Source organism: Coturnix japonica, chromosome Z (assembly GCF_054131305.1).
Source record: "Coturnix japonica strain WE chromosome Z, WE-NBRP24, whole genome shotgun sequence".
Classification (NCBI taxonomy): domain Eukaryota; kingdom Metazoa; phylum Chordata; class Aves; order Galliformes; family Phasianidae; genus Coturnix; species Coturnix japonica.
The window spans coordinates 4,816,332-4,840,405 of NC_140702.1; the positions used below are offsets into that span (position 1 = coordinate 4,816,332).

General features: G+C 45.8%; 1 protein-coding gene, 1 long non-coding RNA gene and 1 pseudogene across 4 annotated transcripts; 2 read left to right on the forward strand and 1 right to left on the reverse strand.

Annotated features, from left to right (window-relative positions):
* Window positions 1–4,551: 4,551 nt before the first annotated feature.
* Window positions 4,552–6,952, reverse strand: LOC146753647 (BTB/POZ domain-containing adapter for CUL3-mediated RhoA degradation protein 3 pseudogene; annotated as a pseudogene). Its single transcript, XR_014940080.1, has one exon. The product of XR_014940080.1 is annotated as a BTB/POZ domain-containing adapter for CUL3-mediated RhoA degradation protein 3 pseudogene (transcript).
* Window positions 6,953–14,926: 7,974 nt separating this feature from the next.
* Window positions 14,927–17,604, forward strand: LOC146753648 (obscurin-like protein 1). Of its 2 annotated transcripts, XM_085530696.1 has the most exons (4): window positions 14,927–15,436; window positions 15,754–16,038; window positions 16,992–17,258; window positions 17,410–17,604. In XM_085530696.1, exons 1-4 carry the CDS (start codon window positions 15,343–15,345, stop codon window positions 17,544–17,546), a joined length of 783 nt encoding a protein of 260 aa, XP_085386822.1. In that variant the 5' UTR covers window positions 14,927–15,342; the 3' UTR covers window positions 17,547–17,604. The 2 variants fall into 2 exon arrangements, 1 of the variants encoding a protein (XP_085386822.1); XR_014940081.1 differs by lacking the exons at window positions 14,927–15,436; window positions 15,754–16,038; window positions 17,410–17,604 and adding an exon at window positions 16,185–16,267 and having other exon boundaries at window positions 16,992–17,080.
* Window positions 17,605–18,675: 1,071 nt separating this feature from the next.
* LOC146753649 (uncharacterized) lies at window positions 18,676–24,009 on the forward strand. The gene is made up of 3 exons (XR_014940082.1): window positions 18,676–18,947; window positions 19,651–19,797; window positions 23,754–24,009. It is a non-coding gene; the product is annotated as an uncharacterized LOC146753649 (long non-coding RNA).
* The last annotated feature ends 65 nt before the right edge of the window (window positions 24,010–24,074 follow it).

The window sequence follows — 24,074 nt, forward strand, 5'->3', positions numbered from 1 at the left end:
CAGCATGCCAATCTCTCAATTTCTCTTAGGGCCTGGGCTGAAGCTACTCCCGGAGCTAAGACGGATGCAAAGATTCTAGCTGTGGGACCCCACAGCTGAACCTCATCACTACAATCCTGGTTTATTGACCTTTTCTGGCGTCGAGCTCGATTGATCTTTTTCATAACACTTATCATTGCAGTGTGATTGGGAGCCAACAATGTCAGCTTTCCCAAATAACACGGCCCCCCAACTGGATTCTTTGGTATCCCTTGCCAAGCTCTATCCCCACATATCAAAAATATGTCCTTAGGAAGGGCCTTGGCTGTACCATTGCAGTTTATTCCTTCCCCAGCTAAAGGTTCCTTTCGAGAACAACAACCAGAACATGCCAGATCGTCAGGGCCCCAGTAGCATGAGAGATTATAGGTGGACCCGTTAGGATGACGTACCACATACTTCTGATTGTAAGAGAGCCACCTCCCACCCTGCTTTATGCATTGGTCTGCAAATCCATTCTTGGAGCCATCCCCGGAGCAGGGACGGGAGAATCCCTCCACCCTTTCAGCTGAGAAACCACAATATGCCCCTGACAAGCTATATGTGTCAAATTGAATGGGGTTAAGTAAAGTAAAGGGTTCCGACCCAGTTGTTCCCGAGAATGGTGCCCCATTCCCGAGTAGGCCTTCCCATACCCTGCGATTGGACAGTTGACCCGGTGTCCTAAAACCCGAAAAATACAAACATCTAACCGGGCGTTCCCACTTTTGAGAGTTCTTATTCCATGTTACGTTACCAACCGATTGGGATCCAAGAAGCTGCAACTCTGGTGGATCCCAGGGCAAGGAGGTGTTCAAGGATCTAATAAAACATGCAGACATTCTGGCCCAGTCAGTGAATTTAGACTCAAATGCTTTCATAAAGAAAACTTTGTCCACTGCATCTCTCTTGCAGTTGTTCTTATGCACATATCCGTTGAACTCCTTTGGGTCCCACCTGGGTACACCTATAAGGCATGTTCTAAACGGTGATGTGGCTGACTGCAGGCTAAGGCAGAAATCTTTCTGCCCAGTTCGATTAGACCATGTAACCCAAATATTTTCTGGTTGTGATGTTAAGTGAGTACCCTCTCCCCCGGTAATGAATGCAATTACACAAAGACACACAGCAAGTGATACAACAGATGTCCTTCTCGTTGGTACTAGCAGCAGTTCTTTATCTGTTCTTTTTCCTTTTTCTGAAGAGTCACTTTTATGAGCCTTTTGCTTCAGGCAATCCTTTATAACAGAAGTCAGCGCTTCCTTAGGCAGTTCCGATCCTTCTACTGCCCGTATCAATCGATTGGCAAACTCAGAGAATGACTCTGAGGGACCCTGCATAATCTCTGACCACGGGGCTACAGGCTCTGCTTTTCTTATAAAGTGTATAAAAGCAGAGGTAGCCGCCCCCGTGGTGGCAAGCAGCTCTCCTGGGCGGAGGTCCCTAAGCTGCCTCTGCAGATCCAGCCAAATCCGCAGATGAACCTGAAAGCCTCATTAAATCAGTTTTTGGATCTCCCTCCTTCCCATTTGCTGGATGCTGTGGATCGCGCGCAGCCTGTGCTAAAACAGCTTTGAGTTGTATTATCCACTCCTCCTTCCACACAGTAAACTGTACTGGTTCGAGGGCTACTCTCATAAGGCTTTCAATATCATATGGGAGTAGGGGACCTGGGGCTACGAGAGCCTCAAAGGCACTCATTGTCATCGGGGATCTCAATCCCTTTTTGTCAATCGCCTCTATAAACCGAGCAACTGCTTTTGCTTCCAAAGGTACCCAAACCGGTCCCTCCTGTTTGACTACAATTGGGAACACCGCCCAGTCCCGCTCCTTGAGCCCCACCTCTCGCATTGTATCGCAAATGTCAGTCCAATCAGTGGGCTTACGCGATATCTCTCGCTCCTCCCACTTCTCCCCCCTCCTCCGGGGAACCACGACCGACTGGGTGGGGACAGGCAATTCCTTCCGTTCCTCCCCTTTCTCCTCCCCCTTCGCGGGAGACGAAACCGACGGGGTGAAGGCAGACAGTACCTTTTGTTCCTCCCCTTTCTCCTCCCCCTCCTCGGGAGGCGAAACCAAAGGGGTAGGGGCAGGCAGTACCTTTCGTTCCTCCCCTTTCGCGGGATGAGGTCCCTCCTCCGGGGGCGGGTCTAGGGGTGGCTTAACGCCTCCACGGCGCGCCTCCCCCCATGACTCTCCCTCCCTCGGACAGGACCCACCCCCCTCAGGTGAACGAAAGCTCTGCAAACAGGGGTATAGGCGGGGATAATATGGCGGCGCCTCCCCAGATGAGGCAACTTCCGCCATCCCTTCCGGAGTTGTTTCGGGCGCCGCCATGGCCATTGTGAAAACGGCCGGCGTGGTCGGCGCCATCTTGGCTACGGAGTCGCCGCAAGGGAGCGGTTCCTCCGCACCCTCCGGGACCCCAGACGTCCCAGAACCCACCCCAAAAACCCCATTCGCGACTGCCTGGATCTTTTTCTCCTCCTTAGCCGCTTTAAGCGCACCCAGGACCAAAACCCAGGTTTTTAACTCCTCCGCCTTATAATCGTTTGTTGCTCTTAGGAGCAGGGCAGCGGTGAAAGATTCCCACCGCTCCGAATCGAGCAAATTACAAGGGGAGGGTGAAAGCTCCGCTTCCTGCAAAAAAGTAATAACGGCAACAATCTCCTTCTTAGAAGGAGCATTCCTACCGCAGTGGGTTTTACAAACCCGTAATAGTACCTTTGTGACGGAATCCATGTTTTTTCTGGTGCTCGACACCGTACGTCCTCGCACCCTTTGTATATATACCCGGACCCAAAGTCCCACGGTCTTCCACGGTCTCACCGCAGGATAATCAGTAGCTGCAGCCAATATATCGCCCCTCCGGCGCTTCCACGGGATCTAACCGTAGGATTCGCGTCCGTCTCGCGGTTAGCCGTCGCACACTCACTCTCAGGACTTCCTCACACGGGGCACCAATTGTTGCCTTGTGTAAGGTAACCTAAAGAACTACGTCCATCATTGAGAATGTGCATCTGACGGCCCCATGACCAAGTTACACGCTGATCACACCAATATGGTGAGCTGTAAAATGGCGTTTAATGAACCGTGTGAGACCCTTATATAGGGCTCCAATTTCAGCCTCATACATATACATTACCGAGCACGGGGAGGCCTATCGCGTTACATCCCGTGAGTTCGTGCCGCCTAATACATCAAGGCTACTAGAAGGATTGCCTTGTGCAAAATAAATACATAATATCATCTTATGAAACGTTAAAATCTAGAAAACATAACTAATAATTCATTTTCCCTCTTTCCTTATTTCTTTCCCAGTATAACTTATGAGCTGATTTGGTATGAGAAAAAGACTGTTACATTTTCATCAAACAAGCAGGTTTTACTAGCATAATAAATTCCTAACATGTCCGTTCATCTCAATACTATACTGAAAAATGTTACATATAAGTTTTAAGGTAAAAATAATTGCAATTTCTATTCTATTATCTTTCTTGACATGTATATTCCTTTAGCTAAAAATGCGTGTAAATTTGAGCAAAATACAATGACTAAGGGATGTTGTTATTTATTAAGAAATGTACACGATATCAAAATATGCCCTTTGGTTTTCCAGGCTATTTGTACATTTGATTTGCAATAAGTTTTCTTCCCATTGAAAACAAATACTACATTTTGGTCTTACATCCAGATGTCCAGAGACTGAATCACCACATGAAGTATGGTGGCTAAGGCTATTTGAGTACAAACCAAAGATGTTTTATTTCCTGTTTTACAAACAGAATAACACTGTAAAAAATGGTCGTAGCTTCCAAGAATCACACTTGTCAGACTGTATCAGAAAATTCAGATTCATTCTGCATCATTTGTTAAGATAGTTCTAGAAATTATAGCCACCGAGAAAAAAAATGTATTAACGTTTACAAAATTCCTAACTCCATATCTTATAGTCTCAGTTCAGGCATGTTATTTAATCTGCAGATAAACAGGTTTATTAATCTTTGAAATAATTAAGAGCTTGCGGAGTGGTAAGAGTTCTAAGATAGACAGATACTTAAGAAAATGTTTTCTTGTTTCTTAGCTCGATGGCTTGTTCCATATTGTAACTCAAGCATAGTTGCTGAAGGAAACACAACATGAGGAAGAACTGTAAAGATTATCCTAATTCACTGACTGCTGCTGCTCATTTGATGGGGAAGAGCTTATCTTTGAGGAAGATGGGAGATGAAATAACAAAGAAAATGGCTTGAATATCAGTAATTTTTCATTCACATGACATAGTTGGGAGCTGTCAGGCCTCAAGAATTAACAGTTTAATTAGAAGCATGAGGGCTGCTCTAAAAGTAGCACCTTCTATTTTATTTTGTTGGCCCATTATGTCAGAGGAAGATGTTGGTAGTATGGAAGTAGAGGCTGAACTTTCCTGCCACTATTCTGTTGCATGCTTTTGCTGTAGAGGCAGTAGAGGAGCAGTGTGACAGAACACTGTTTGACATGGGAGTGTGGATGAAGCAAAGGTGTGTCACTCACTAGCCACAAAATAGCAAAGACAAGAGGGCTACAAACTCAGGGCATTTCTCCAGCTGCTCAGTGGGCTTTTTACATACCTATCATACGCCCAGTAACCTTATTTATTCTCACCCTAGAACTACCGCATTTAAATACCCCAGATAACCTACTTCGTTACAAAACGTAATTTACAGACTCATTGAACAAAGAGAAGCTGCCTAGTCCCCTGCTGCAGACAATCCATCAGGACAAGGGCAGAGCCCTCCAGACAGACCCCGCGCAGCCACGGCTCAGCTCACTGGTGCAGATGGGCTCTGTCATCCGGACGTTTAATGTGGATCCTTCGCACGCGTTCGATGCGCTCTCGCTCCTCATCTTCCTCCAGGTGATGGGAGCGGCCAGCTGCTCCTCCTGTGGCTTCTAGGAGCGCGTTGTCGGGTCCCCTGCCATCCTGAGACTCGTACAGCAGAATGTTCAGCGTCTCCTCATAAATGCGGGCTTCGGGGAACTCCACCTTTGTCTGTTTTTTCTCAGTAGCATAAACAATGGAAGTGCAACAGACTTCAGCAATCTTCCGTCCCTGCCCGTAGAAAGACCAGCAGCAGATCTCGTCTCCAATCACATCTTTTATAAAGAGCACTCTCCCATTAAACCTCAAGGACAGCTTATCAAATAGCTCGATGTTTTTCAGCATGTTGTCGTCAGAGTTGCTGGTGTAGGAATATTTGTTGTTGCTTCTGTTGTATAGCAGCTTCACTGCTGGCTTGTTAGAAGTGGCTATAAGTTTTTGCTCTTCCTTGGAAGATGTGATGACTGGTACTTTGCAGAATGGTTCATATGCATCTTTGTTCTGCAAGGCTGCCTGGCACTCGTCCACCAGCCCCTGGACCAGGTAGTACTTGGCTTCAGCCAAGAGCTCTTCTATCTCTCTGCGGCTCTCGGGGAGCGGCACAGCACCATCACGCAGATAGTTCAGGATGGTCCCAAAATGTTTCCCACAGCGGTCAATCAGGATCCAGCCTTCACTGTCTGTCAGAACCTCCATTCTCCCGCTGAACATGGCCTTGAGCATGGTGTCCTGCTTGGTCAGTGTCTGCATGGTGGTGTAGTACAAAGCCCCGCCGATGTTCAGCTTGACATACTTAGAGCTCGGGCTCGTTCCTTTGAAGGACGTGGTGCGGGTGGCAGCTGCCGGCACTGCTGAGCTCACCACACCTTCTCCCGACATCTCTTCCATGAAGGGCGCTGCCCCACGGCCCGACCGTCTGCTCCTCCTACATCCAGTCACATGCCAATGTGCCACAATCGGCCCTGAGCCAGGACTAGGAACCCTTACAGCAGGAAGCTTTCAGAAATGAAGGGCCTCACTGAGTGATGCAGAGTTGCCACTGTGGGACACCCAGCAAAAAATACTCCAGGTGAAGAATCAAGAAGGTCTGAAATGGCCAAAGTACTCTGGGCTCTGCCACAGCAGCACCCTGACTGAAGTTTAAGACTTCCTACTGCTGGTTGCTCTCTCAGGCTTTCTTTTACATTAACCATTACAGCTGCAGCTCTTCTCATTATCCATTAGCATCCAATCCTAGTGAATAATACACTATCTTCCATCACTCTGACTGATACTTGACTCCACAATAGGCAACACGAGACTAGGAGGTAGATAAAAACACCCATTTATTACTACTCTCTGTAAACCAGACACTACAGCATTCTCTTCACAACGTTTCAGCTTCATCCTTTCACACACAGCTGCCATTTCTGCTGAGAGACTTGGAAAATGCTCAGGATAAAGGCAAACAGGGATTAACCTCTTCTGGGCTGCTGCCTTCAGCTCTACACCAGCACTCTGCACTGCCCTCACTCAAAGCCAAATGCTCCTGTATCAGCTGCAGGACTGAGCTACAGCTGCTGGCCTCCTGCCTACACTATGCTGGCACTGTGTGCCAAACCTGTTATGAATTTTAACCTGTGGTAAAGAAAGCACAGCTTACTGATGGGTGATCATCACATCAATAGAAGTGGGGATGGGCCTCTCCACAACCCAGTGCTACAGAAGCTCCACTGAACCATTGGAGTGGGGCCTGAGAGCAGTGGGAAGCCACAGCCACCTGCACAGCCTGGCAGCACTGGGCTCCCTCTGCTTCAAGCCTGGTGCTCCTCCTGCTATTGCCCAGCCTGATCTACCAACTCCATCACCTTCTGACCTGGAAGAAAAGAATCTCTGCAGCAGCTCCACTGTGCTCAGATCGCTGTGCTTCTGCCATGCTGCGACACCCAGGAGATGGGGTCAGTGAGAGTCAGGAGGGAAGGTATGTGGCTGCCTGACTTCTGTCGTTTTGTTTGTTTTTTAAAGTGCAGGATAATTGCTAAAGCCAAAGGAAGCCAGCCTTCTTCCTCACTAGCCACAAAATAGCAAATTACAAGGGGAGGGTGAAAGCTCCGCTTCCTGCAAAAAAGTAATAACGGCAACAATCTCCTTCTTAGAAGGAGCATTCCTACCGCAGTGGGTTTTACAAACCCGTAATAGTACCTTTGTGACGGAATCCATGTTTTTTCTGGTGCTCGACACCGTACGTCCTCGCACCCTTTGTATATATACCCGGGCCCAAAGTCCCACGGTCTTCCACGGTCTCACCGCAGGATAATCAGTAGCTGCAGCCAATATTTCGCCCCTCCGGCGCTTCCACGGGATCTAACCGTAGGATTCGCGTCCGTCTCGCGGTTAGCCGTCGCACACTCACTCTCAGGACTTCCTCACACGGGGCACCAATTGTTGCCTTGTGTAAGGTAACCTAAAGAACTACGTCCATCATTGAGAATGTGCATCTGACGGCCCCATGACCAAGTTACACGCTGATCACACCAATATGGTGAGCTGTAAAATGGCGTTTAATGAACCGTGTGAGACCCTTATATAGGAATAAAGGAAAGCCTTCAGTGTGTTAATGCACTACTATCCTTATAGTCAAAGGAAACATCTTTAGGGAACCAACACAGCTGCTCAGCACACACTGACCCATTTCCATTGGGGTTTTTGTGCTTACCGAGGTGCACGCTCCCTGGGAATTCCAGAGACGGGCTCTGTCCATGCGCATTGACTGCAGACACTCGGAACTGATCATCAGCCTCTTCAGACAGATTGCTCACTGTGAACTCTGGGATGGGGACATGAGACTCGTGGCACCTCACCCACGTGAAGCCAGTTGGTTTATTGGGTTCCACATGTAGCCATGGATTGGAATGGGGCGGTGCATCTTCGCAGGGGACCATGCCAGCGTCACTGAGGTTTCTGTTTTATTTTTCACCACGGGGTCAGCTGGGGGCTGGGTGGGAGGTTTTCTGGGAGCTGAGCAGAAATAAATACAGAAATATTAGCATAAGGTCATGTAGGCTGGAAAAGACCTTCAAGATCAGCAGACTCAACTTTCAGCATGACCTACTGAGTCCCACCATTAACTACTGTGCTACCTGAGGACATACATGACAAGCTTATTCCTGCAGGTATTTGCATAGTGAATATATTCACCCTCTGGTTGCTTTGGAACATTTTAGAGGTTAAAATCCCATCAGACTTTTTCATTGTGTGCAGCCACTGATACAGGCAGGAGGCTGGGAATTACCTGATGGGCTCTAGTTACAGACTACTGACACAGTAAAGGATTGATTTCATTTCATTTTGGCCATCAGAAAGTTTGGTGTCTGGTTTAAGTCACCCATCTAGACTCCAATTATAATCATATGGAGAACAGCACATTCAAAAGAACTCATCTTAATAAACTTGAATGAAATCACAGAATCATAGGATCATGGGAGGGTTTGTGTTGGAAGAAACCTTCAAGATCATCCAGTTCTAAGCACCCTGCCATGGGCTGGCTGCCCACTAACCAGCTCAGGCTGCCCATCACCCATCCAACCTCGCCTTCAACACCAAGGACAGGCATCCACAGCTTCTCTGGGCAGCCTGAAATGGAAGCAATGAGCCACATGTTGAAGATACTCAAACATTCATGACTGTAGAGAGAGCCAATTACTCCATACATACTGCCTGCCTGGTCAATGGCATTAAAATGCCAACAACAGACTCATCCAGCTCATTGAAAATGGTGTGAACATGGCAAAAAACACCTTCCTAAGATCCAACCTAAACCTCCCCTGTCTCAGTTTAAAACCATTCCCCCTTGTCCTATCACTATCCACCCTCATACACAGCCATTCCCCCTCCTGTTTATATGCTCCCTTCAAGTACTGAAAGGCCACAATGAGGTCTCCCCGCAGCCTTCTCCTCTCCAGGCTAAACAAGCCCAGATCCCTCCACCTTTCCTCATAGGAGAGCTGCTCCAGCCCTCTGACCATCACAGTTTTCCTCCTCTGCACCCACCCCAACAGCTCCACATCATTCCCAGGCCTGGAAGTTTTGCAGTGCTGCAAATATGGCCTCACAAGAGCTGAGCAGGAGGGGACGATCACCTCCCTCTCCTGCTGGCCACCCCTTTTTTAGTGCAGCCCAGAACACGCATGGATCTATCTTTTTCATACGTATATTCTCATAGATGTACATATATATACCACACCTACAGCCCCACAATCTGCTACAACTCCATATTCCTCCCCACATCCCCCGACAGCCCCCAGTAGCCCGATATAAGGTCGCCACAACCCTCTATCTCTCCATACACCACCCCTTAAAGCCCCATACCTGCCCATATCCTCCAATAGCTCCTCACAGCCCCTACACACCCTCAGAGCCCCCTAGAGCCCCTAGTCCTCCTATGGCCCACCACAGCCCCATATCCCCCCTACAGTCCCCCTCAGCTCCCTTTACAGCCCCTGCACAGCTCTATAGAACAGTCTTACAGAACTACCTCTAGTAGAAGCAATCTCCACACAGAGATCCTTTCCCAGTGGCACTCAGCCCTTCAGTGGGGTCTAAGAGAGCTGCAGCCAGACTCAAACACAACTGCTCACACAGCTCAGCTGCCTTCACCTGTGCTCCTGACGCTGACACATTGCAGCCCCACATCCCCCTCTGCCCCCCCCACAACGGCCACTCCCGCGCACTGCGGCTCAGCCAATCGGAGCCGGCGGAGCTGCCGCTGCCCAATGGGAGGCCGGGGGAGGCCGGCGCTGGGACGGGGAGAGGAGAGAAGAGACAGAGGCAGCACTGAGGTGGGATGGGCTGATGGGGAGTGCGGGGAGGACAGGGAAAGTCCCTGGCTTTATCTGTTGACAAACTGATCTAAAACAAGCAGAGAAGACTCCGTTGGAACTGGTTGATGCAGAACAAAGGCATCCCCAAAGGACAAGTTGCACTGTTTGATGAACATTATTGGATGAGAGCTAAGCTAAGATTTAAAAAGTTCTGGGGCTGTCTCTGAGCATCAAATCCAGAGGAAGCCTGCATGATTCCCTGAGAATGGATACCTCCTACTTTGGTGTAGGATTAAGGGAACACTAGCAGTAACTCCTATCACAAAATGTCACATGGCTCAGACAAAAAAGCCATCAAGAGGGCTTAATTAGGAGCACCAAATGGTCACAAGATGGTCTTAGGGCAGGGAAATAATCTATCTAAGTGATATTGATTGATGCTATTAGTTCTTAACAGCTTGACTCTAGAGGGACTGTTCTTCTTTGGTCACCTAGTTTTAAAAGAATAGATGGCTCCTGTCTATTACAATTTTTAATGCATTATTTGTTCACTGATGCCATAAATGTGCCTGGCATAGCAATTGGCCTTGGTATATTCAGTGACTGAAAGCAACAGTTGTTGCTCTAAGAAATGCAATACTAAGCTAGGTCTGCCTGTAGCTGACAGCCATCAGCTTGCTCCTCAGGCCGGTTGTGTCTGGATGGAATGAAGGGCATGAAATACTGATGTGCTCATCAAACGCTGCTTGTTAGCTTAGAGACAAGGTGTTGAATAGGTTTGTTCATGTATTGCAAACACGTTACTTAGCTGCCTTCATTTTAGCTTCAGAAGAACACGTGCAGAATACAGACTTGATTAAAAGAATTAAGAATTGTCTGCATAGAACCTACTCTTTTCTTACACAGGAGAATCAAGCACATGTTTGTATGTGAGTACCTCCAGAGGTGAAACTCGATCACCCAAATCACAGAATCACAGAATCACAGAATCACAGAATTACCCGGGTTGGAAGGGACCTCAAGGATCATGTAGCTCCAACCCCCCTGCCCAGCAGGGCCACCAAACATACACAAATGTAATGAGCAGAGACATTACAATCAGTTCTAACTGTGTCTTCATGCTGTGCTGAATAAGCCTGAGTCAGGATGTAAACCACTTTCTCTTTTTTTCTTCAGATGAAGCCATTAATGTTGTCAACAAGCCCAAAACGACTCCAGAAATATCAGTCAGTCCTTCTGAAGACCTGGAGCTGGTGTGTGAGGTGTCAGCTGCAAGTGGAGCTGTTGTATGGAAGAAAGATGAAACAGAGGTGAAGCAGGACCAGAGGACAACCATCATCTCCCAGGGGACGCACCGCAAGCTCATGGTCAAAAATGTGACCCTGAAAGACCAAGGGAGCTACAGCTGTGAAACAAAAGATGACAAAGCAACATTCCAAGTGAAAATCAGAGGTGAGAAAATGCTTGGAATCCCAGAGATAAAGGAACGGTTCATTTTGTGTGTCTTGCATTTGGAGGATCAACTTACAGCCTCTCTGGTGCAAAACATTTTGGCTATAGGTCTTTCTTTGTCATCTAGTGTCATAGCAACACTTTTCAACTTGTGCTTTTCCATCCAGGGATGAATTACTGCAACAAACAATAGGCAAGGAGGGTAACTTGTGCAGCTCTTGTAGTCAGCTGGTGTCTGCAGGGTTACAGTGCAAGAGTACACCAGGCATGAAAGGAGTGAGAAAAGGGGAGGTGTTTGAAGAGATCTGGTTACAAAATTTGAATGGCACAATGAGGTGGAAAATGCCAATAATCAGACTGATAAATGGCCTGGGTTGCAAAGGCCCACAGTGCTCATCCAGTTCCAACCCCCTTCTTCCTATGTGCAGGGTTGCCAAGCAGCAGCCCAGGCTGCCCAGAACCACATCCAGCCTGGCCTTGAATGCCTGCAGGGATGGAGCATCCACAGTCTCCTTGGGCAACCTGTTCTAGAGGGCCGTTCCCTTCTGATTTACTGGAAATGTAGAGAGACATGAGAAGAAAAAAAGAGAAGGGAGGAGGTTCAGCAGTGCATGCAGGTGTTCTAAATCTCATGTCCAAATCTGCTATTAGACTGCAAAACGTTTAGCTTTGTGATATGATATGATATGATATGATATGATATGATATGATATGATATGATATGATATGCCTATCATTTCCCAAGTTGAGTCTACAAACAAGGACAAGGTAGACAAGGAGGTGAAGGCTGTACTGACTCAAAATGCCACGCTGAGCTGCGAGGTGGCCCAGGAGAAGACGGAGGTGAAGTGGTACAAGGAGGGGAAACTGATCACCTGGAGCAAGAAGTTCAAGGCTGAGTCAGAGGGCAAACAGCATCGGCTGGTGGTGAGCCAGGTGGAGAAGAAAGATGCAGGGGAGTACAGCTGCGAGGCTGCTGGCCAGAAACTCACCATCAAGATTCATGTAACTGGTAGGAAACACGTTTTGCTTGATATTCTTTGATTATTCCATAGTCTGACTGTGGAAACATCTGTGTGAACGTGTCCTCTTGATTCTGCCATGAAACTTTTGGGGAGGATGAAAAGAATTGCTTACAAACGTGCAGGTAAAATGATTATTTGCTTTTAACAATGTTTCATCCAGCTCTTCCCCTACAACTACTTTTATCATCATCTGTCCATGGATGTCCAACTGTGATTTGTACAACGTGCAACACTGCTCTACCAGTTGATATTTCAACAGTAGTAGTTACAGATCTCTACTGTGGCTGCACTGAGAAGGTTTGGTTGTCGGTGTCCTAAGAACTTTTAGTCAGAGGCATTGCACTTGCCTTTGGCTTGTTGAATCCCACGTTGACGACCATTCGTTCCATGTTCTGTAAATGTAATGATCAGTCGTGAATCCATTGATACCTTTCTAATTGTACGTTTCTCATTAGTCTGAGAGTTTAGCACGGAGGTAGATCTCTCACTCCAGCTGCAGTAGAGATTGCTCTGGTGTCAGTATATTTTGCACAAGATCCGGTAAATTTTAACTTAGACTCCAGATAGCCGTGGGCACATCAGCTGCATTCTGAGTGACCATTAGTGAGCTGGCTGATGACAAGGGTTTGTCTTCTGTTTTATTTGTAGCTGCACTCTACTGGTTTTTGCTCATAAGTCAACTTGTTCTCTGTTAACTTTACAGTTCTCGTCTTGTATTCTGAGCTGATCAGGACAGGGAATCTGTTTTCTCCTGTTCTTTCTTATGGCAGTGAACACATTGGAGCTTAATCCTGGTCAAGGTTTGGCATTTGATCAGCTCTGTGGAGGAGCAACTGTACTGGGAGTCTACTGCCTTTCTGCTCACACAGACCTGGTGTCCTTGCAGGGCATAGCTTGCATTCTGTTCCCTTGTAAAGGTTGCAGTCTTTGCTCTCTCCGTCTTGGGGCATTCTGCTCCTTCAGTCCCTGGTGTGCAATATATCTCTGCTCCTGTAGTAGACAGTTTTGCTGCTGCCTGTGGTGTAGACTCTAAACTATCAGCTCTTACTGTTCCCACACCACGTGGATGTTATTCTGGGGCCTTTGGATCTGTTCCGTGAGTTGTGTAGCTCATGCTTTTGGCTCAGGAAATTGGCAGTTTCAGCAAAGAGTGGATTACAGACAGGGTAGATTTGGGAGGTATCTGTCAGAGCAAATGAAACATGAACGTTGACAGAAAGACTATGGCAACAGCTGGAATCAACCAAGTTAATCCTCAGCAGCCAAAGCCAGCCCACGTCTTATTGCAGAGGTGTAGGGAGAAAACCCAGAAATGTAGTGCTTTTCCACTTGAATTTTGCTAGCTGAGGGCTATTATTAGCTGTTTGCCTCAGAAACCAAAGGTTTTCTGTTCTCTTTCAGACCGGATGAGCTCATGGCTGCACAGGGTAATGTAATACCTCCTCCTCTGCCATACGTGGAGAGTGCTTGCCTAGCTATCGTTGCTGTATTTCTCATGTGTACCACTGTAACATGACGTGCCAGTCCAGCCCTCACTGCAAAATGATGTGGTGTGAAAGTCAGGAGGGATTATGAGTACTCTTGGAGTGGTTGGCTCTTTCACTACAGGAATCCTCATCTTACTAGCTTCGCCCAAAGTGGAATGGAGTCCTGAGTCTTAATTGATCCTCTTCCCATTGCACTCAGGAAGCTTTTCAGGGTTCCTCTACCCCAGGGTTCCAATGGTAGCACAGAACAATCCTATTTTAAGGACATGTTGAATATTAGGTACTCAGTGTTGAGTGTTACGGAATGCAGATTAGACCTTCTTGCTGAAAAGAAACAAGTGCTGCACACCTTGGAAACCTATAGAAAACTAGAGTAAAAAGGGCTGATTCTGCCATCTCATTATCTCAGTATTTGTGGTGCACGCTGAAATCCTTACTTGAAGTGGGCCAAAGCTCCATTGCATTTGTGAGAAGTTTTGCATCACCTGGTTGGTCTAGGCCATGTTTGTTGTCTTGCTAATAAGCAAGCCTTCTGATCTTCATCAAATCATTGCGGTTGGAAAAGACCACAAAGATCCCCACATCCAGCCTCAACCCATCCCACCATGCACACTGCCCACGTCCCTCAGTGCCACATCTCCATGGTTATTGAACACTTCCAGGGATGGTGACCCCACCAGCTCCCTGCAAAGCTGTGCCACCACATCACCATTCCTCTTCAGAAGAAGTTTTTCTTAACATCCAACTTGAACCTCCCCTGAAAACCATCAGTCAAAACAGGGGCTGTTGAAGATGGGCGGAGAGAATGATGCTTCTACAGTCAATACAAGCAGGGAGATCAAATGTAGAGTGTGTCAACTGCATTCTTGCATTGGCTTGCTGCCCTGCTCCCTGGCCTTCAGTGGACTGCAGTGCTGGTGGTAGAGCTGTGGTGTGAATCCTGGGATTGCACGTACTGCAACGGTCAGCAGCACAGCAACTTGAGCTGAACTTACCCTCCTGGGCAGCTGCTGCCACTCAGAATTCAGACAGCATGCAGAGGAGAAAGTCATGAAGGAAGGGAAAGGGATGGCAGCAGAAGGCTTCACAGAGTGACAGCGAGGAGGGAGGAGATAGGGGACAGGTCCTGGAAGGGTTTGCCATGACTGCTGGGGAGCAGGAGCCTTCCCGGTCACCTGAGCTGGGTATGCCTGAATATGCTTGCACGAATGATCTGAAGGAGTGGTCTTCCATGTCTCCACTGCAAATAAAAGGCAATGTCAGTCCCCCTCACACCTACTAGTCCTGCATTCATCCTTGGAGCCTCTGTCTTGGTATCAACATCAGGACCCTGGGATCTTTCCTGGGACCCAGACAAGCATAGGAAGCTTCTTCAAAATTGGGCTGCTGTTAGAAGCTGGCTAGCACTAGAGAAGTCCATGATGTAAGTGCGTCAGAAATATTCTGCACTTCTATAGCCTTTTGTAGGGCAAACCATTTAATAGAAGTGGGAGCCCATTTATTTAGGGTTTATCTGTTCTCCTACATTTCAAATACTAGGCGTATTTGGACCCTCTTGGTTTCTTCAGCTCCTAGGTTCTTTCTTGCCTAGATTTGACACTTTGTTTTAACAGAAGAGCTGATATTCTCTAGTGAAGGCTATTAGTTTGGGCACAAGTGGTAACCTAAACCTTTTCCAACCTGTACATAAAACCTGCAAGATGGTCTCATTTCAGTCCCTCAGTCAATACTTTTTCTTTTCTTCCCTCAGAGCCAAAACCTGTGTTTATAAACCAGGAGAAGGTGCAGAAAGAGGTGAGTGCTGCCCTGGCATCAAGTGCCTCCCTCAGCTGTGAAGTAGCACAGGATCCAACTGAAGTAAAATGGTACAAGCAGATAAAATATCTATTTTAATTTCCATGCCTTTGCTTCTCTTCTAAGCAGAAGCTCTGGATTTCTTGTTGGATCATTTTCTTCCTTCCCGCTCAGCAAAAGATTCTATTAGCCATATTCTTTATGTTGTAACAGATGATGGATGAGCTGTTATAGAATTGTGAGGCATAGAAACTGAAAACTGCTGACTTTAAGGATTTGAGAAGTTACTAATTTTCCTGTTTCAATGTCTTTCTCAGAACCAGAGGCTAAATTTGAAAAGGAATTTGTCCAGAAGGAGACACTCGTTGTTCAAGAGCATGAAAGCATCACTCTGACTATCTCAGTAACACCTGAATCTGCTGCAGTGAAGTGGTACAAAGATGGAAAGGAAATCAAGACGAGCAAGAAGTATGAGATCAAGAGTGATGGGGCATCCAGGACTCTGACGGTGATCCTGGCAGAGAGCACAGACACTGCTGTGTATGCTTGCCATACGCATAAGACAAAGAATGACAAGCAGGAATTGGAAGTAGAAGTGAAAGGTGAGCAGATAGAAGCCCGCATGTTGTGTCCTTCTTTACAGCTGCTCTTTTCTTATGGGAGGATGAAGTGAAGAAGATTGGTCTCTCTTAACAGCTGTTCTTAAAAGCTTGACGCTTGAATTGCTGTTGCAGCTGCAGTAGCAACCCCAGCATAGACCAGAAAAGACCTTCTTGCCTCCAGAGATCCAAGTTTGTCCTCTGCTGCCCACTTGAGAGCTCAGGGACTATGGTGGGTTCTTTTCTAGTGTGTGCTCTTCACTGTCATCACCCAGTTTCTATCTCTTCCTAAAGTAGTTGGTAGGGTGTGTTCAGAGCCTCAGCTCTTCCTGACTCTGCTAAGCATGTCAGAGCTGATGAGGAGGATGTAGAATGGGGTTTGTGTCCCTTCAGACACCTACACTGGAGAAATCTGCAGCTGGCATGCACCCCACCAGCTCCCTTTGGCTGTGACTGCATGGGAGTGGTTGCTAGCAGGTCATGTCGACAGGTTGAATGTGTCACATTCCCAGATCTCTGATTCCATTGGCTGTGTCTCCAGTGACATGAAATACAAATGTGGCTGCTGGGGTTCTTCCATCTGTACAGATTTTTAATGGTAGTCAGGCAAATTAGACTCTGAGGTTAAAAAACAGAACAATCAAAGCAGCAATAGGAGACAGTCCCAACCAACCGACAATAGCAGCAAAAAACCACCACACATCTCATTAGGTAGAAGATTAGAGACACTGGAAGGTAGTCTTTAAGCCTCTTTAAAGCACTGTTCTTACATTGCAGAAATAGAATGATAATATAATTCCATGCTGATAATATCTCCAGATTTCTCTCTTCTGGGTTTCTTTCAGCCTGCCACGATCCCCAAGTGTGTCTGTTCATGGGGTTTTTTATTTGGTTTTGTAGAACACGTTTGTTAACTTGTGCATTCTCATAGTTCTTTTCTTTCCTCTGCTTCTTAGAAATCCCAGTGAAGTTCACCAAGAAGCTCGAAGCTGTTAATGCTGAGATTGGAGGCAGTGTCACTTTAAGCTGTGAAGTGAGCCATGCCAAAGGGAAGGTGGTGTGGCGCAGGAATGCAGTTGAGATCAAACCCAGCAAACGTTTCCAGATTGATGAGGAAGGGGTCAGAAGAACCCTGACAATAACAGGGATCCGGGCTGAGGATGAGGGAGAGTACTTCTGTGAGTCCAGAGATGACAAGAGCAGCATTACCATCACCCCCAAAGGTATGTCTCTGGAAATGAAGGCTGACAGTGCGGAAGGATCCTTGGCTTCCCTCATCAGCCATTACAACACTGCAAAGCTGAGTTCATTTGTGTGTTTATGCTGTTCTCTGTGTTAACAACTAGTACAAAACTTGTCTTTCTCTCTAAATAGCTGTGGAACAACTGCTTCTGAAGAGCACAGCAGTTAAGTGGGCAAATCAGCCTTCAAGTCTGGAATTAAGCATCCCAAATGTAAGATGGGAATTTTTTTACCCCTTCTTTGCCTCTTTTCTTCTTGCATCTTTGTAGATGCAAAGAGGATATCCTCTACAGGCAGGAGATGTGAGTGTGAGTTATGGTGATCACTTCCTGCGGGTCATAAAATCTGATGCTTCCAATAAAATCATGGACTCTTTTGGCTCTTTGAAGGTGCTCATACATAAAGGAGCTCCTACACTTAGGGACACATCTTTCATGTGCTCCTAAGTGGTTTCTTCTCCTCCATCAGCTCCCATGGTGGTGAAATTTGTTGGTTCAGACTTTTGTACTAGGAGCTCAGCAGTGGTTAAAGCTCACACTTGTGCAAAGTAAGTAAACAAGCTCCTGCAATTCGTCTCTACTCTGTTTTAGCTGTGGATTAGCTTGAAAGTTCCCTTCCATAAGCTTTATGGTTCCCTTCTGTAAGTCTACTTACACAGACTGAGTTGCTTAACTTGAAGTCTTGCTCCAGGATTTTGAGCATATTATTAGCAAAAAATATCACAAATAATTTCACCAACAATTCTCCCCACCTATATGTAGCTTTCCTTTTTTTCACTGGAAGGGTTTACACTGGCAGATAGGGTGGGCATGTAGAAACAACCCCATTAATTCTCACGAAGCTGTGATTTCTCTGACTGGCCTTTGTTTTGTGATTCTGCATGCATGCCCCGTAGCTAAAGCCTGGATGTCTTCCCCAACACCTTCAGTCTCCCATCCTTACTTAAGTTACTCCATAGCAAATCTCTCTGCTAGTACAAGAGAGTTTTTATTTTACCCCTTCTGTGAGGCAGCAACTGGATGGGAAGGGTGAGATGAGGGAGGACTAGGTTGTTTGGGTGCATTTTTATTTATTTATTTATTTTTGCCTAAGAGCCAACTGGGAATCAGAGATACCAAAAATTGAAGACGAACTGTGTCATACTGAGCAGGGTTTGTCAAATCACTGGCATGCACTGTTAGGACATCTTCTTCATCAACATATTCCGGGCTGAGAGTTGTCACAAAATTCTGCTTCTGTGTCCCAAAATGTGCACTTATCAATTCTATTGGCAGTTATGCCAATATTCTATTCGCAATTATGTCAATAATGCATATAAGAATGTTATGCACTGGGCCATTGCCACCAGGGTATCCCTCCAATATCAAGAGGATTGTTGTAACATGATTGTCCCTAGTACAAGTAATGATAATGTGCTCAAAACAATAGGTTTTTTTGTTGTTAATGACAAGTTCTAGTGAGCATGGAGAGTAGGCACTGCCTTTCATTATTCCTTATGCCAGATGCTCCTAGAGACCTCATTCCCAACTAAATCCACATCCTTCTTTCTCCTTCTCAGAATTGCCTGTGAAAATCAGCAAACCATTGGCAGACATGAGCATCACTCAGAAGGACAAGGTCACATTTGAGTGTGAGCTGTCCAGGCCCAAGTGGACGTCAAGTGGTTCAAGGTATGGCATGTAGTGGTATTTTCATTTCTGACTTGTCTGGAAATGAATGAGAGCCTTTAATTTCACTTCCAAGGGATGCAAGTCTGAGCTTTTGCTTGATAGCTTTTGCACTGCTCTCTTTTCTTTATGCTCTTTTACTTGCCCAGATCAGCAATCTTTGTTATTCTGTCCTGAGTTCATTTATCAAGCTGTTTTGGGTTTCTTGTGAACTCCTGAGGTCTTGCTGCACAAAATATTGTTGGCTGGAGTACAGTCTTGACCTTCAAATCTAACATAGAAATTCTCAGCCAGGATTTTGCAGCCTTGTTGTGAACTGGGTTTTAGGGTGAAATCTCAGTTTTCTTTGCACGTGACAGTGTGAGAATTTGCTCTGGCACTTTGTGTACCTCCGCGGTGCTCAGCTGTTCCTTCCCTTACTTGGGGATAACGTCATTTATTCAAGGTGATGTCCAAACGGGCTTGTTAACAGTCCTCAGCAGTGCCTTAAGCTCTCATATGTCAGCCAGAATTTCTGCATGTTCTATAGCTGTTCCTACATGTTGAAAACACTGCACTGTGCTTAAGCTTCAGCATATGTTCCAGTAAGCACAGTTCCATTAATTCTGGGGGAGTGGATGAATTAAGCATAGATCTGAAGGCTGCCTTTGCTCAGTGCAGAGATGGAAGGACTCATGGAGATGTGACTTGATATTTTCCCTTCTAGGATGGGAAGGAGCTCCATCAAAGTAAAAAAGTGGGTGTTACTTCCCAGGGAAATAAGAGAAGCCTCATTTTTCACAAGTGTGAATATGAAGATCAGGGAACATCCACGTGCCAAGCAGCTGAAGAAAAGACATCAGCTACCCTAAAGGTACATGGTATGTTTAACTGAAAGAGCAAATAAATCCTCTTGTGGTGTTTTGCACCACAGGAAGAAATGCTTCATGGCAGTTTGGGCATTTCTTGGTTAGTCATTGTGGATACCTTTCTCTTTCTTCTTTATGCTCAAGGCAGATTTTCCCTCCATGTGTTGCACTGGTTAAACCCCAGTTTGTAGCTCATCAGCAGGCTCTGAAGCATCAGACTGGTTACTGAACACACGGGTCTGCTGTGCCCTGGTAGATGCCACCTTCCCAAGGGACGTCTGAAAGGATTTCCTACTAGATGCTGTCCTCATGTGGCCACTTGGGTTCAGTGTTAGCATGAACATGAACATCTGTCCTGTCCCATGACTTTGGTGAACTCTCATTTTCTCTCTCAGACTGCAACCAGTTTGGGTTGCTGTTTCAGTACTGGCTGTTTTATGCAGCCATTCCATTTGCTCTGGTTTAGGTTCTTTTTTTTTTTTTTTTTTTTTTTTTTTTCTCTTTTCTTTTTTTCAGGCATCATTTCTATACAGTAGGCAAAGCCAGCCTATTACATTTGATTTACAGTTTTTAGCTTTGGCTGGTAAGCATGTCAGCTCTCAGACATTTTCATCAACAGGTTTGAAGAGCTGAAATGAACCAGCCTGGTCACACTGGTCTGTTTTTGGTGGTGTAATGAATTTATGAATTTAAACTGATTGACCCCATAAGGTTTTACAATGTATTGCTCACGTCTGGTGGAGCTATCACAGCAACGAGTTTATATATTTAGCATTTGGGGAGGCAAATGGTTGGGGATACTCTTTCATTTGCTTGCATCTCAGAGTGAATCACCAGTATGTGAACCATCCTTCATCTCCTTTGTATTGCTTTTGTGTGTGTCTGTGTGTGGTTTCCCCTGTGAATTTCATCCTTTCCAGTTATATGGAAGTTCTCTTTTGAGCAGTGAAATTAGATGTTCCATCAGCAGTCATAATGGTAAAGCTGAGTTGCCACCTTATCTGTGTCCTTTTTGTCTGGCGTCTCAATAACTGCTGCCCCACCACAATATCTGCCTAATACTTCAGCTCCATGGATGCCTCCTTGTGCAAACTGAGAGCCTGTATTTGGTGTGCATAGATCTGGGCTTACATCTGTGCTGGTAAATGCACTAGTGCATGGACTAAGCAGTCCTGCCTCCTGTGCTGTGAGCATTGAGATGGGGCTCCTACAAGCTGCCCATTGCAAGATATTTAGAAACTAATTGCTGCGGAGGTTTCCATCCTCTTTTCAGACTAACTGAAATTTGGTTAGTGGGATCAAAACAGAAGGGGCAGGGAGGGAGAGCTGACCAAGGACTACTGATGGAACAACTATGAATCCTTGGTTCCTCAGGATTCCCTGCAACAGCAGTTGGCAACAGGAGTAAGGGGGCTCAGGAGGACACTGTAGAGTAGTGTGAAAAATGAGCGAAGGGAGTTACTAATTGATCCCTCTTGGAAAGCAGTCCAAGAGTAGTCCTCTTCATAAACTCTCCCATTGTGTGTGGTTTTATCTTTATGAGGTGTTCATAACAAGTGATGTGTAGATCTCCCTTATCTCATAATGTCTTTGCCTGCCTGCAGTGAATATGCAGGATACTGGATCATATACCAGCTTCTTTGAATTACTGCTCATGTCAGGAGATAAAATCTGCCTATTCTTTGAACTAACACTGGCGAGGGTTAGTTATTCTGGCTACCGAGAGAATGACACAGCAGATTAAACTCATTCATTTCCTTCTTTGTCAAATGCCTTTTCATCCAACTGCATGTCCCATAGAAATTCAGAGCAGTGTTGGCTGAGGGAAGTGGAAATATTTATCTCCTGTGTGTATCTGCCACCCTATTTGTACATGTCCCTCCTGGCAGAGCGCAGAGATTGGAGGAGTTGGATTAGGCAGTGGTTTCGCTTTTGCTCACAGAACCACTTGTTCTGTGGTCTCCCAGCTACGGGAGTGTGCAGCTACGGGAGCTGCAGTTCGACTTGATGATCTTCAAGGTCTTTTCCAACATGGGTAATTCTATGATTCTATGATTCAATACAGGAACTCTGCTCCTGAGGTTAATCCAAGTTGTATCCAGACCCTTCAGAAGGAAAGGGAAATAGTAGCACAGAAAAACGGTCTGATTCTGACATAAATAAGTGCAGACCTGGAGAGTTAAAAGGGATTGTGTGATGTTCAAGGGATTTTGAAGTACAGATGTCCCCTAGGTAAGATTTGTGGCTGACATTCCCCATACATTGTGGGCACACAAGCTAAGGAGAGACTAGTGATGAGCATGCAGAGAAGCCAATGGTTCAGACAGGTTTGTAGTGACACGACATTGTAGAGTTCTGTCTAGTTCTCCTTGGCATAGTTTGGAAAATAAAGATGAGGTGATTGGTGGTAACCAATATGGCTTCATCAAGGTCAAGCCATGGCTGACAAACTTGGTGGTCTTTCATGGTGGAGTAACAGCATCAGTGGATAATGGGAGAGCTACTGACATCATCTACTTGGACTTGTGCAGAGCATTTGATCCCGTCCTGCATGACATCCTGGTCACCAAAGTGGAGAGAAATGGTTTTGATGGATGGACCAGTTGCAGGATAGGGAACTGGCTGGAGAAAACTTGTTGTTCAGAGCTAAGTTGCTGTATTTAACCAAAGTAATTATCAATGTCTGTGTTTCATTGAACCTCTATTCCATTTCGTAATGCGAGGAGTTTGATATCGGGATGGGAAGGTCATGGTTTGATTTGGATGTTGGAGTAAGAATCAAAAGATCTGGGCTCTCTTCAGGTTGTCAGTCTTATTGTCTGACTTCTTAACAACATTCCTTTCTTTCTATTATTTTTTAATGATGTTTTAAGGCATTTTGAGCTGATAGGTGTAGTGTTCATGTGCAGTAATGCTGACGTGAGTAAGTAGGGTGATAATGTAAGGGTTTTTTACATTCCTTCTAAATCTCTGCTTTCTCTTGTTCCACCCTTCTTAAAGAGCAATCCATTAGTCTAGTATAGGAGTTGTGTGATGAGGATGTGACTGAGCCTGAAGAAGCCAAATTTGAATGCGAGATATCCATTCCTTCTGTGAAACCTCCCAAGTAGTATCTACGTGGGAAGTCTTACAGGCTGGTAGAAACTTTATTATTCCGCAAGAAGGTACCATCCACCGGCTGACCATACCGAAAACCACCACTGATATGACAGGCACCATTCAGTTCTCAATTGGCAAATCCAAATCCACAGCCAATCTGCTCGTCAGAGGTAACATATCCAGGCTTGGTTTACATCATGAAGATGAAGAATTAATTAACGTACAGGCTTCCTTCACTGGAGTCTTTGAAATATTGTGTGTGTGTCTGGAGGGTCTGCTCCATTTCCAGTTCAAAGTCGTTGGACACCAAATGAGACAGCTGCATCTCAGTAAAAGATCTGTTTGAATAGTTGTGATGTGCTTACTATTCAGATCTACAGAGCTGAGGTTTTGTCCTTGGCTATACCAAAGAAGTCAAATCAGGTGAAATTAATTGTATTTCTGAACTAGACAAGTTTAAGTTTGGTAGCACCTAAATTTGATGCAGTTTGTCATTGATTTCATCTGAAAGAAACTTCCAGGCTTTTTATCTGCTGTTGTCCCCAGCGTAAGAGTCTCCATTCACATCCTAAAGTACTTGTTATATTTTCAACTCACTCTTAATTGAATAAAAGCCTCAACTGGGAGTAATTTAAAAAGCACAGAACAAGAGCTGGAGCTTGCATTTGGTAGATAATATACAGTATTACTTTATAGAAATGTAGTCAGTTGCATTCCCTATAGGCAATCATTTGTTTTATCTTTAGAGTGGTTCAAAGAACCATTGTGAACATGACATTAATTGGAATGGAACAGACGCAAGAGACTTTCCTATTCTTCCAATTGTCCTCATCCTTTCTTCTCTTCCACCCCTGCTTTGCAGATTCCCATATACAAATCACCAGGAAGTTGGAGGACAAGACAGCTTTGGAATGTCATTCTGTCATCCTGTCCTGTGACTTCAAGCCTTCTCCAAAGGTTATGAAATGGTTCAAGGGCCACACACCCATTGAGCCCTCTGAGAAATACAAGATCAAGAGGGATAAGCATTCAGCAGAGCTCAAGATTCTGAAGTTGAAGCTGAGCTGGTGTGTACAAGTGCAAGGCAGGAATTGCAGGGAATGAGGCCACGCTGACAGCTGAAGGTATGAGCAGGGAGGGTGGCCTCTTCCATGTCCTATTTCACCTCCGATTTCTCTTCTTG

Excerpts from the sequence above, each read along its gene's own strand:
- LOC146753648 (XM_085530696.1), top strand. The coding sequence starts at position 15,343 with ATGGTCTCATTTCAGTCCCTCAGTCAATACTTTTTCTTTTCTTCCCTC. Across the intron at positions 15,437-15,753 it reads AGGAGAAGGTGCAGAAAGAG|AACCAGAGGCTAAATTTGAA; the intron begins GTGAGTGCTGCC and ends TGTCTTTCTCAG. Across the intron at positions 17,259-17,409 it reads CATTACCATCACCCCCAAAG|CTGTGGAACAACTGCTTCTG; the intron begins GTATGTCTCTGG and ends CTCTCTAAATAG.